This window comes from Coturnix japonica, chromosome 4 (assembly GCF_001577835.2).
Source record: "Coturnix japonica isolate 7356 chromosome 4, Coturnix japonica 2.1, whole genome shotgun sequence".
Lineage (NCBI taxonomy): Eukaryota > Metazoa > Chordata > Aves > Galliformes > Phasianidae > Coturnix > Coturnix japonica.
In genome coordinates, this window is record NC_029519.1 from 68,824,573 (window position 1) to 68,837,923 (window position 13,351).

The window sequence follows — 13,351 nt, forward strand, 5'->3', positions numbered from 1 at the left end:
TACAGGACAGGAAATTATGTTTTACAAGCATCAAAGTAGTAGATGATCAATTGAGAGGAAACATTCTCAATGCTTATGAATTTCAATCAGAAAACATTTAAAAGTGTAAATCTAAGTAGAGAACTGTGGACACGAGGAGCTTGGGGTCGCTGACATCTACTTGTGTCTGGGCTTGAGAAACATGTCTGATTAAACTCAAGTGACAGCAGTTATTTAGTATTTAGTTATTTGTATTTATAGTATTTAGCAGTTATGTAGTTATTTAGTAGGGATGGATGATGTACCATCATGAATAAAAAACAGATGAAATAGGCAGAACCCATCCTAAAGAAAAGTCGCTTTTTGTTTAAGATCCAAGAAATACAACAGGCAAGCACTAGGGGTCAGTATTGTTTCATATATGGATTGTCGCAGTGTTTCTTTAAATAGTAGATTTTTGTCAACAAAATAATGGAATGATTTTGCCTTTACAAATGTGTCAAGTATTATTGAGTATATGAGCTATGTGTGGAGAACAAAGGACAGCACAGGGAAAAATATATATAAAAATAAATTTTAAAATGATTTATACATGTGGCATGTATAAATGTACTGCTGTATGTTTATGTATATTTAAGACAAATACCTGCTTTATACGATGAGTCACTTATAGTTTGTATTAACTTGTCAAACCTACTGATCTGGACTAATCCTCTTCTGCTCCTAGGGAGAAGGAAATAAGATTCTATATGTTCAAGTATAATGGTAACATAGTATCATATGATAAAGAAAACTTTTTCCTTTTCTTTCATGTTGGAGAAATTGTTGCACTATAAAAACATGATAATCAACAGCAAATCCTCACTGAGGGTTTTTTATTTCTCTTTGGATTGCGTATGTTTGTTTTGTTTACAAGTTTGGGTTTTCTAGGACAATATCAGTGTAATCATCTTTCCATTTAAGATATTTATACCAGAAAATTAAATGTATCCAGCTTTTTCCCATTAAAGAAGTCTAGTTATGGGGAATAAGATTGAAAATGGACGAAAGGAGCAGGTAAAGTTGTGTGATTCTGGTGCAAATGGAATTACTTTGAGATGCAGGCAGATATCATGAATCCAGATGAACAAATGGAGATTTTCCCTTGCTGTTCCTTATGATCGGTTTCACCCAAGATGTGAGATTTATTTCTTTGGTCAGCTTTAAATATTTCTACAAGGCTTTTCATTTCAAGATTGAAATGGAAGTCGGGCTTCTGTTCTGACAAACTTAAGTCTAGTCAGGTTAGACATAGTATCTTTCAGGGTGAATATGCCACAGGAATCCAGATTCCCATAAGCGTAACTGTGTCCTTGTGATACTAACTCCTTTGTTTAATTGATGGAGAGATTTGGTGTCGGAGTTTTTGCAGGTTGTGGTTCTGATCCCCAGGTGCACTAATACACCCCCGACTAGCCTCCCTGGGGCCTTTAGCCACATCCTGCCCATGGGCCCCTGTCCCCCACTTCAGCTTACCCGTCAGGATTCACTCCCACCTGAGCTCAGTCAAACCTCAGTGAGAGCCAGCTGCTTCCTGAGGGAGGAGGAGCTGAGGGAGGGGGATAAAACAGGTATGGAGGTAATGACCACAGCAGCTTGAGCTCAGTCCTGCAGTGCCTGAGTGAGGTGGGCAAAGCAAACCAAACCAAGAGGTCATGTAGAGGAAAGATGAAAATTAGAACCTTGTGTACTGCACCAGCCTTTGAAGGGAAGAGTGATGAAGGCTTTCTCCTTGTTGCACTAAATAGTCACCTAATCTGTTATGTTGTCTCTTTCTGGCTGTCTCTCTCTCATCTGATGGCACTGTTTTAGATCCTTTCCTTTGTTAGTCATGTGTGAATAAATGCAGAATGACACAGGGTGAGCCAGACTCGCTGCGTGCCATTCACTTTTTAGTAATTTCTATTGTAGGTCACTGGGTAAAGAACAGCTCAAAAAAAGGAAAGTTGATGCTATCATATTCCTCTGTGTGCCAGGGTTTTTATAACTGATGCATCTGGTCGATTCCTGTTTCAATTTCCATATTAAGAAATACACACAGTAATATTTCATCCATAATAGGGCCATCATTATGCAGTAGTAATTAGAGATCCTGTTCCTCCATAACTTGTGTTTGTCAGCTATAAAACTGTATCCACATTTTCAAATAGCTACTATTTTTAGTCAGTGAGGAAATCAGTACCACTTCTGGTGTGTTTTGAATTGGGCTCTCAAATGCTGTTTGCTTTATGAGGGGGGAGAAAAGAAAAAAAATGTAGAATCGTTATATAATCCCATCATTGACATTACCAGTGGCTGAACCACTTGTCCTTTTTCTGACATTCAACCTCTGAACAAGCTTTATAGGAAACAGAATAGTGAATTAAATGGGGAAGGATAGCTGCTATTATGGGTCTTCTGGACACGTTTATCCTTCTTTACAGCATTTAGTTGTTGTTTTTCCTTGATAAAAGGGAAAAAAACATACCTGAATTCTTTATTAAGGTCAAGATGAACTTAAATAGAGACTGATAATGAGGATAGTGAGTTATGCATTAAATTGGAATCTACTTAGGGATGCATCTTCCTCTGCTGAGACACTGACTTGAGAAGCTGTAAATCTGTTTTACTGATACTGTCATTTGTAATATATCATGACAGTTAATGACTGGTATTGTTGTACCATTTTCAAATGAAAATTTTATGGAGCTGGAAAACAGCAATACAGTCTAACCTAAGGTAGCAATTTAATTTTGCCATCATGTATTAAAAATAATAATAATAATAATAAATCCTTCTGACTTCAGTGAGACTTGTATAGTGGCAGAATAGGGCTCTGTATAACGGTGGTTTGTGAAAGCTACTTGTAATACACTAAACAAAGGACCAAGCTTTTCCATTAAACATTTGCAGCAGGGCTATCTTCATGTCTTAGCATTTAGGATTTGTGGATCTTACCTTGCATATGACACACAGATTTTTATGTGCAGGCAATAAATAATAATGAATTGATGGACTTTGGTTTCAATTGAGATAGTGAGATAAAATGGATGAGTTTGATTACCTTGTTTTAATTTTACCAATGTTTAAATCACACAAGGTGTTAAGAATTAGATATATTACAAAAGCCTTCCTGATGTTTGATTCAGCTGCGTGAGCAAAAAGCTAATATGCTTGGTGGCAAGGATCTTATAAAAATATGTATATTATGTATGTGTATAAATATTTGCTAACTCTGATCAGAGAATCAGAGAATGGCTTGTGTTGGAAGGGACCACAAGGTCCCATCATCTATGTCACTGATAAAGTTGTTAAAGACTGTCTGTCCCAAGACAGACCCCAGGGGGAAGCTACTTTTCACTGGCCTCCACCTGGGCATTGAGCCATTGACCATAACACTCTGGCTGCAACTTTCCAACCAATTCCTTGTCCACCAAATAGTCCACCTCTCCAATTTAGACATCATGATGTGGTGGGGGACCATGTCAAAGGCCTCACAGAAGTCCAGGCAGATGAAATCGATTTCCTTGCCTTTATCCGCTGATGCCATTACACCATCATAGAAGGCCACTAGGTTGGTCAGGCACAACCTTCCCTTAGTGAAGCTGTGCTGGCTGTCTTAGATAATCTTCTTGACCCTCATGTGCTGTAACATGTCTTTCAGGAGGATACGTGTCTTCCAGGAGGATACATACCTTGGTCTTCCCAGGCACAGAGATGAATCTTGCTGGCCTGTAGTTCCCTGAGTCCTCCTTTATCCCTTTCTTATGATGTCTCAGATATGATGGAGAGTGACTTGGTGGCCACATCAGCCAGCTCTCTTAGGATCCTGTGAAGCCCCATAGACATTCAGTCTCATGAAGTGACCTCAGTCTTGCTCTGCCCTTACAGTAGGGGTGGGTTTGCTCCCTCTGTTTCCACCCAGAGTTCAGGAAAGTGAGAAATATGAGAATCCTGGCTGCCAGTGAAGACTGAGGCAAAGAACTCACTGAGTATTTCATCCTCCTCCATGTCTGTAGTAGACAGTTCTCCTTTCTCATTTTTCAGAGGAGGTATGCTCTCTTTGCCCTGTCTCTTCTGACCAGTGTACCTATAGAACCACTTGTGGCAACCTCAAATTGCTTTGGTACCACAGCAAAAAGATGAGAACTCAAAAGTTACTTGCTTTGCATTTGGGTTTTGTTCTAAATTTTTTATTGTTTTGTTTTTGTTTTTTCTTTGGATAGATGAAGAAATACATAACAATATAATAGAAGGAGAATATTTGTTTGGTTTGTTTCCTATACCTGCTTTTTAAAACAAGAAGGAATTTGATTTTAAGTCAGAGCTCATCAGAAAGTCCTATTGATTTCCATGCTGAATGAGGACAGTAAATATTATCTTAGTGTTACATTATGGGAAATTTATCTTCTCTCATAATGAATGTAAAACTGGTGTAACAATAATAATTCAAGAAGAAGTATGTTTTCTGTTTAAACTGCTCTAATATTTATTCTATACTGTGTCTTTGCCATATGCAGCTCTAAGTTCAAGAAAAAAATATCACATTCATTTATGTGTTCTGCAGGGTTCACATAAGGTCCACCTTTGCATAGCACACACTTGAATGACACATCGTGGCACCTTTGCTTTGTCTCAGGTCTCCATCCAGGCATGCATTCAGGTCCAGCCATATATTCTGTTGTTCATCAGAAAAAGAGAAAGAAAGAAAGAAAAAGAATAACAACAGAAAACAACAACCACAAAAGTTGTTATTTCTGTGTTAGAGCAATAACACAGGTAAGTTATTGTAAGTACTTTTAAAACCCAATGCACTCTTCTTCTTCCTTCAAGCTGATGAGGTTTGTGGAGGAGGTTTACCTGAGTTAAACTTCAGTGCTGAGTACACACTGTATGAGACAGTAGGTGATTGACAGTGGGGTGTCCTTATGCCACATGCATAGAGAAAGTTCTATTCTCAAGCATCAGCATGTTGGTCTCTGTTGCCAGTGAGTGTCATTACTGTATGCAAAGATCATGTGTTTCTTGCCTTTCTTGTGAATGTTCTCTTCCCAGTTTAGTGTCTCCCAATAACTGTGATGATCTTCATTCTCCTTGGCCTTTAGCTTCTATAAGTTTCTCAGTCAGCCTTCATTTAAGGTCCCTTTTTCTCCCAGCAATTAAAGGGTTTGGTTTCTGTGTCCCAAGTCCCCACTTCTTACATCTTTTCACTCCTCCCTCCCTGCCCTGCTGCCTTCAGGCGTTCTTCTACCCAATCTGTCTCCTCTTGGAGTGCTTATGCTTAGCAGTGCCTTATCTCTTTTTGCCCTCATTGAGGATTTCTCTTTTTCACAGATTCCCTTTGCCGTGCTCTTAGCTGACACTGGATAATCCTCTTTTCCAATCCTGTGCATCCTGAGGAAGCTCTTTTCCAAGCCCAGCCATAGCCAAGCACAAGCTTCTACCCCAGGAGGAAGAAAGGCACCGCCAGGAGGTGAGTCCTGGGGGCAGGAGCAGCCTCTGTCCCCTCGAGTGGCTGCAGGGCCAGACCCGTTCAGGCAGAGGCGGCCCCTCACCTTGCTCTGTGGGCTCTGTACTGTGGGCTGCAGCGATAATCACAAGGTGCTGAGCAATGTTCAGCATCCCCTACCTGCTCTTTCTCCTTTTTCATCTTCACCTCTTTATTTTCACCCTACTTTGCCTTCTTCTCCTTTCCTTTTCTAGACTTGTTTAAACATGTTCACTAACTGTTTTCTTCTTTTAAAAAATGACGTTATTTTAATATGTTGCTTGTTTCTGCTGTTTGCCTGCTTTTACAGTGTTTTCTCTTATTTATTTTACATGTAGAACGCTTGTCCTTCTGAAGAGAGGGAATGGCTGCAGATGAAGACAAGTGAGCAGCGTCAGTTTTCTTCCTGCCCGTTTCCCATGTGAGCACAGGGCAGCCGAGAGGAGCTGGCAGCCCCTGTGTCTGCGGCCGGCCCAGCAGGGCTCAGCTGCGGGGCGGAGATGGAAGCACCGCTTCATTCTGCTTTCAGCAGAGCAGCAAAAATTGAACGGGATTTTCTACGCCGCTTTATTGGTCCATCTGGACTTGCAAAGGGTTGCCAAACTAACAGAGCTGATGAAAGGTGCCCGAATCGTCCTCTCAGATCATCCCTGCAGCATCCTAAGAAGGCAACACTATTTAATCTGCAGGCGGTCTCTGTATTAGATCCCCAGCGACGTCTCTGCCGCTGCTCGGCGTGTCCTGTGGGGAACGAGTAGCATCCAGCCGCTGGCATCTCCTCCTGGCGGAAGCACCATTCGAAGAGGAGACGAGAAAGAGGAAAAAGAACTCCCACTCGGGAGGCTCGCACGTGCTGCTCGCTGCCTCGGCCGGGCGCTCTGCTGAACGAGTGGGACATCTGCGCGGAGAGGAGAAGCAGCTGCTCCAGCTCGGGGCTGGGGCTGAACTTCCTGCAGCGCTTCGGGCTTTGAGCGAGCTCTGGGGGAGGAGAGCGGCAGGACGGGAGCGCGCAGCCCAGAGCGAACACGGGCGGACTCGGTTAGAATATTTCAAGCCTAATGGCCTCCGGCATAAACAAGAGCCGGCAGCCCGGGACTTGCAATGGATCTAAAGCACCTCGGGGCAGTTCGGCAGAAGGATACAATAAGGAAATTCACATGCAGATGTGCAAGAAGATCGCCCAGCTCACCAAGGTAAGTCGCTTCCTGGGAAGGTGAGGCTGCCCCACGCTCGGGGCTCAGCCGGGGCATTGGTAGGGCAGGGAGGGCCGGCAGCCGCCCCGGCGATGCTGCTGCGCTCTGACTTTGTTCCGGGCGGTTCTCCCCGGCCGGTGCTGCTGTGCAGCTCATACCTGGCCGTTCTGGTGAGTGTGGGACGGGAGTGAGGAGAGCTCACTGTCTAACCGCCGTACTGTGCGGCGCTACAACTTCTAGTTAATACCAGGCTGTGCCACGAAGTATTTTGAATGCTTCCCACCCTACATTAAGAAGCAAGAGGAAATCGGTAGCAGGTGGCTGCTACATTTTAAGCTGTTTTTGTGCTACACCGTTGTCAGTGAGGAAAAGCCATTTCCTAGTCAGGTTGGTTAATCCAGCTTTGCGTGTTCTGTAATTGATATTGCATATTGCATGTCACTGCAATTGATAAAGACGTTTTTGCAGTGAAAGAGCACTGACTGCAAATGCAGATCAAATGATAGGAAATCATTGAACTGCTGGAGTTAGAAATGCTTGCTAGTTACAGTGTGGTTGTTCTCTCCTAACAGTGACCATATGTGATAATGTATATTGTGTATGAATGCATACACAAGAGCTACCTGTACTTACATGTATGCTTAGCTGTATTTTCAGTCTACCGTGATATGCTTGCTTACTTACTGGTGCTTTGATTGTGTGTTTTAATTTTATCTCTACTTTTTGCCTGTGAATGTACGTTATGCTTTGAAGTACACTTTGATTCTGCCGTGATGGTGAGCTGTCTTTCCAAATAAGTGAGCATTCCTTCATTACTCATAGAGAGGAGCACTTTCTGTTTATTAACACTGTTACTGATTCTTCAACTGCAGTCAAGTGTGTGTGAAAGTTGACTGTAATTTGGATTAAGTTTTCCTCAGTTTCCTTGTTTTCTGTCCAGAACTCAGTTGCACATTACATAAAATTTGTCTGTAACAATCACTCTACATAAGTTAATAAATAATCACTTTATCCCCTTTTTTCAACAGATAAGCAACACCCATGTTTCGATTAAATGGTAGCTCCTGGTGGGATGCCCAGGGAGGTAATGGAGTCACAACCCTGGAGGTGTTTTGGGAACGTTTAGACATTGCGTTGAGGGACGTGGTTTAGTGAGAACTATTGGTGAGGGGTGCATAGTTGCACTGGATGATGTTGTGGGTCTTTTCCAACCTTGGTGATTCTATGATTCCGTAATGATACTTCACAGTAGAAGAGTTGACCAGTCACCATCTTACTCTTTCTGAGTGTTGCATTTCCCAGCAGCAGACTGAGGGCATAACAATGAGATCTGAGCAGTGAAACCCTTGTTCAACTTTCCAAAGCTGCGCTCATTCTCCGCAGGGAGTTCTATGCCTTCCTTTTTATATAACACGATTCTTTTTGAAGTTTCTGCAATCTCAACTGTATTTTTGAGGGGGAAAAAAAAATACATTATTCCTTTCTAAGGCCTGTAATGCTACTTTATAGTCTTTGACTTGGGAGGAAAAGAAAGTAGACAGCTATTTTAGCAGCAAAAAGACAAAAAATTCACCTCAGTGCGCGGCATCCTGGCATAACATTAGGAAAATCTTCATCAAATTGTATGTTCCTGCTGAATTTTTACTGTTAAAAAGTGAACGAGACAATTTATTCTTTTCACTGAATTCCCCATCTGAGTACTTCTAAGTTATTTGAAATAAAGATGCTTTATACTTGAAGCTCAAGAAGTTCTTCTGAAAAGCAAACAATTCTGTTTTGAGAGTGTACCTTTTAACAATCAACTTTCTCTGCTCCAACACCATGCTTACAGAGAACTTGGGGCACAGCTGGAATTCTAATAGTATGCTTTTCCTTCTATTCTGAGTTAAATGTTTGCTTTTCATATAGTAATAGTCTAAGAAGCAAGATCTGAGGCTGCATTAGCTGAAAAAATAGCTTTATGGCACGTTTGGTATATTCATTTTTGGCCAAGAAACTCTGAGAGCTTCTCTGAGTGCTTCCTTTTGAGTCACTCTCATTTATTGTCGGTATTACAGTCAGGATATATCATCATCATAAATTCCCATTTGATTTTGATTTGTTTGTAGTACTCTCCTGTTTCTAATGTAGCATGAAATACNCCAATTATGAAAGGATTTCACTGATGGGGAAATAAAATCTCATTACTCCTCCACTGTGCATTGTGCCAAGAAGAGAAATAAATACAGCATGTTTAAATCAGGTGTGTGGTACAGAGGCAGCTTTGTGTTCCACTTCTGTGTTGTACACTCAGTGGTGACTGTCTCCTGCTCAGGGGCAGAGGAGTACTGTGCAGCCATCAGTAGCAGAACTGAACTGGTTGGGGTGATAGTTTCTGTCCCTTTATGAAGTGCTGATCATGTTTTAAGACCTATGTTGGTGCTGGGACCCTCTGTAAGTAATCCAAATGCTGATCTTGAAAGCAGCTCTTACTGTACTACCCTGCTATTCTACTTTTGGAGAGGTCAAGGTCAGTAAGTTTTTTACTTTCAGTCATGTTCTGTTTGTTTGGTTTTTTTTGTTTTTTTGTTTTTTGTTTTTTGTTCTGCAGCTTTTTGACTGTAGCAGTAAAGATACAAAGTTAGGTTTTACTTCAGACAGCAAACTACTGCTTTTTGTAACCCATAAAGGGGACATTCAGCAGTATTTTTAGATGCTTGACTTTTTCCACTGTTGACATTTCACTAAGCACATTTATTGTGTTGCATGTCCAAGGTGTTCAACATATTCAGCATTGCACCTATGCTGTTCTGCCAAGCCCGCACCAGACTCTCCTTATAGAGGGACTTAGTGCTTGGGAGTCTGAAATGAAACGTGCAGGTCTCAGATAGTGATAGCAGTGGTTGTAGCAATGAGAACATACCAGCGTTTTATAGTTCATTGTACACTTGAGTTTCTTCTTGTAAAGCATCAACTCACAGTTCTAAAGGAATAAGAACAAAAGAAATTTTTAATATATACACAGATATATTAAAGAAGAAATTAAGAAGTAAAACCTGAAGTTTTGTGGAGGGTTTTTTTGTGTGTGTTTTTGTTTTTTTTTTTAATTTTTTTTATTTTCATGGGTGCAAGTAAAAAAATTAAAAGACCTGGTAATATTAGTGAGTTTGAATGACAGCTGCCTGTGTCTTCTGGGTTTTGACATTAAAACCAGGTTGCATTGCTGCTATGTCCAGTGAGCTATGCTTTGGGTCTCCAGAAAGAAAGCTCATGAGATTTTAAAAACAAAAACAGTCAGACAAGAAAAGTTCTGCTTCCAGATGGGAACATGCACCTGTAGTGGTCATTCATATATACAGGTCACACACTTATTTGGTGGATACCTCTCTGTAGCACTTGTGCATTTGAATTACTACTTGAAGGTGGTGCATTTTCATGGTTGTAGCTGAATGCACAACTTCATACCAGTAATTAAGTTTAGTCTCTACCATCGGACACCTCACCCTTTTCTATGCACACCAGTTTTTTTGTATTTCTGGTACGTTTAGCAATAATAGTGTTTAAAATGTGTGGCGACTTTATAAGAAGCTCCCTGCTGTCTCATCACTGTCTGTTCCAGGATTTTCATGTGTTTACAGATTCTCAGGACAGTCCCAGTCACTTGAGATGGGATGAGAAATGCAAATAAACTCATGGAGAAGAGTGCTGAGGAGAGATCAGCTTTCACTGAAAAGGCAGAGAACTGGATAATGAACAGATATCCATGTTATTCAGGCTTCTTTTCAAACCTCTGCCAGAGGAGCTCAAATAAACCTGGTGTTCTGAACTGTACTTCTGGCACTAAGCCTAGCATAAAGAGGAAGGATGGTGATCTTACCTGGTTAGCAAAGCTACTTGTGTCATGAAACACTTCTTTTTCTTTTTAAGAAACAATTTCCTGGACACCCATGGTGGAATGTTTTTAATAAGCAGAGATAGTTACTCACTTTCCCCAGGGGTTCATGTGACTCTGTATTGGGAAGTTGGGAGCCTTGATGCAAGAAACATTTTAAATTTCAATATTTCTGGTTAAACAGATTGTTATTTAAAACCAGGTAAGTGGTCTGGCAAGAATTGTGTGCGTGCTGAATGCAATCGGCCTAAATGGAGGAACAGAGTGCCAATGCAGGGAAAAGTTAATTGCTGGTAAACTCCAATAAGAACTCTTGTGTTTTTTTTTACCTGCAGGGGAAAGAAATGTCAGGTGGGAGAAATTGTATTCCTTTTCTACAAGAAGCAGCATAGGCAGTTGTTCTTTAATGGCTCTATGTGGAGCAGTTGAAAATGCAGTGTACTGTGGCTGCTTATCACCACCAGTCGCCAGGGGGTTGTTGCCCCTCAGCTCAGTCAGCAGAGTAGAAAATGCAAACATTATTTAATAAACTTAAGTGGGAAATCAGCCAGATACGTGAAAGCCATTTCCATTAGTTATTTAAGGAAAAATGTCTAAGTTGTGCGCAGAAGTGCATGAAATACACTCTTCTGTTGTCCAGCTCTGTGGAGAAGGATTGCAGAGGTACCGATGGACAAAAAGCCACGTGAGCCAGCAGCGTACGCTTGGAGCTTGGAAGGCCACGTGGTATGGGCCGTTTGGCCATTTGGAGGTGGTTGTCCTGGCTGTGTCCCTTCCCTGTTCCTTGTGTACCCCTAGCTCCACACTGACAGGGCAGTGCAAGAAGTAGAAGTGTTCGTGGCTCTGTGAGTTCTGCCATCTATCAACTAAGACGTATCAAAACTGTTTCCATTAAAAATCCAAATCATGGCATCACACAGGTGTCTGAGAAGATAATTAGCAGTATCCCATGACAATCTGTTTCATTCTAGAGGTGTAAGATTCTGGAGAGAATTATCAAGATGTCTGGTGTTCGTGTGCATGTAAGCCCATCAGCTGTTTACACCACTCCAGTGTTTTGCAGCATATCAGATCATTTGATCTTTCCTGGTTTATATATCATGAAAAGCGACTGGTACGTTTAGGTTGGAAATACAATCAAACCCCAGTCATTTACTCTGGAAGCATTTATCAGCTGAGCAACTGTAGCTGTCTGAGCATTCCTTCTGTCTACCTGTGTTTCCAGTTGAAATATGTTGCTTCAGAAATTTTGGCTATGTTCGTTGACCTTATTTATTATGATGTACTGATGATACCAGTGCTTTGGGTGGCTCAACAGATGTGCATTTAGTCGGTGTGCTACCAGAGCTCTGCTGTGTGCTTGAGGCTTTTTGATGCCGGTACTCTAGAGAGGTATTCAGTGCTCTACAGAAATGAAGCAAAATGGAACAGCATAAAAATTAGGATCCTGCTTTTGGAGCAGCAGTTCTTCTGGGGCAAAGAATATAAACACTGATTTCCATGTAGGCAAAGAAAGAAAGAAGGAAAGAATCATTTTACAAAGCTACTTAATGATGTCTCCTAAAAAGATCAAGTCAGCTGTCAATATCCCCATATACTTTACTTGATGATTTATTAGTTTTAATTATTTTTATGTACAGTTTTCTATCAGCATTTCAAAGATACCATTAATTTTGCCTATCAGCTGATGAAAATGTATGAACTAAGATTTCTTTACCGGTCAGCACTATTATTTCTTTATAGATCTGGATGGGAGCTCCCAGCTCGTTCAGTCTATGTACAATATCATGTAATTGTGTTAACTACTCAAAAGCAGTACTAAAACCACCATTTCTATTAGGATGTTACTCAGAATCTTCTTATTTAGATGGATAGACATTGTCACTTAAATTGATTAAAGGTATAAGAGTGATGTACTGGAATTACCTTCTGTAGTAGAAATGCAAAGTCGCAGCCTGGACCAGTGATTGAGCACTGGGTGGGAAGGCAGGGCCAACTCAGGTACATGCAATGCATCTGAGTGACTAGAAGGGGTGGAGCCAAGATGCAGAAACATCAGAAGTACCACTGCTTGAGCTTGCTTTATTTCACATATTAATTATCTGGAGGGAAAAACAAACAACACACTAAATGTCACAGGTGATACTAATTCAAGGAGAGTCATAAACACCAAAACCATTGAGAGAATGACCATTGAAAGAAAAAAAAATAAAATAAAATAATAGAGATGGAAAGTGAAAGGAAGCTGCAAAAGGCTTGCTTTTCCAAGATCCTGAATCAAAGCAGACTTGTACAGTATCTGTATGCTAAATGTTTTAGTTTGTAATGCGGCATGAAGTGGATGTATAGACATAAAAACAGCATGAAGTGAATTCATTTCAATTACATTATCTATTCTAGACAACTGCACTGGAAAAGGGAACGTTGCTCTTTGGAGACACCTCTCTTTCTCCATTGATTAACCTGGGTCAGATGTGTAATGATGGAATGAGAGATGTTAGGGGAGGTTAATCCCATCTCTTGTATAGGAAACTTCCTTCTTATTTTCTAGCGGTAATTATTGGCGGCTGCCTTGGACATTCTGTGATAGCTGTGCTTTAAGATAGTTGTCTGTTTCTTAGGGTTTCCATGTCTAAATGGAAGAACAGTAATAAATGGATGCCACATCCCTAGAGGCATTCAAGAACAGGTTAGATGGACTTTGTGATTCTATAGTACCTTGTTGCCATTGTTGGGTCATGACATTGGTGCCATTTAGAGCAGCTGACCTGTTTGTGGAAACATTCTTGCAATATAGTTTTA

General features: G+C 40.9%; 1 protein-coding gene across 4 annotated transcripts in view; it reads left to right on the forward strand.

Moving 5' to 3' along the window:
- The first annotated feature begins 6,521 nt into the window (after nt 1–6,521).
- Nucleotides 6,522–13,351, forward strand: part of FAM184B (family with sequence similarity 184 member B) — a 33,873-nt gene continuing 27,043 nt past the window's right edge. For all 4 annotated transcript variants that reach the window (XM_015862801.2, XM_015862799.2, XM_015862800.2 and 1 more), the window contains exon 1: nt 6,522–6,678. In XM_015862801.2, the coding sequence (XP_015718287.1) occupies nt 6,544–6,678 (135 nt within the window). In that variant the 5' untranslated portion in view covers nt 6,522–6,543. The remainder of the gene's footprint in view (nt 6,679–13,351) is intronic.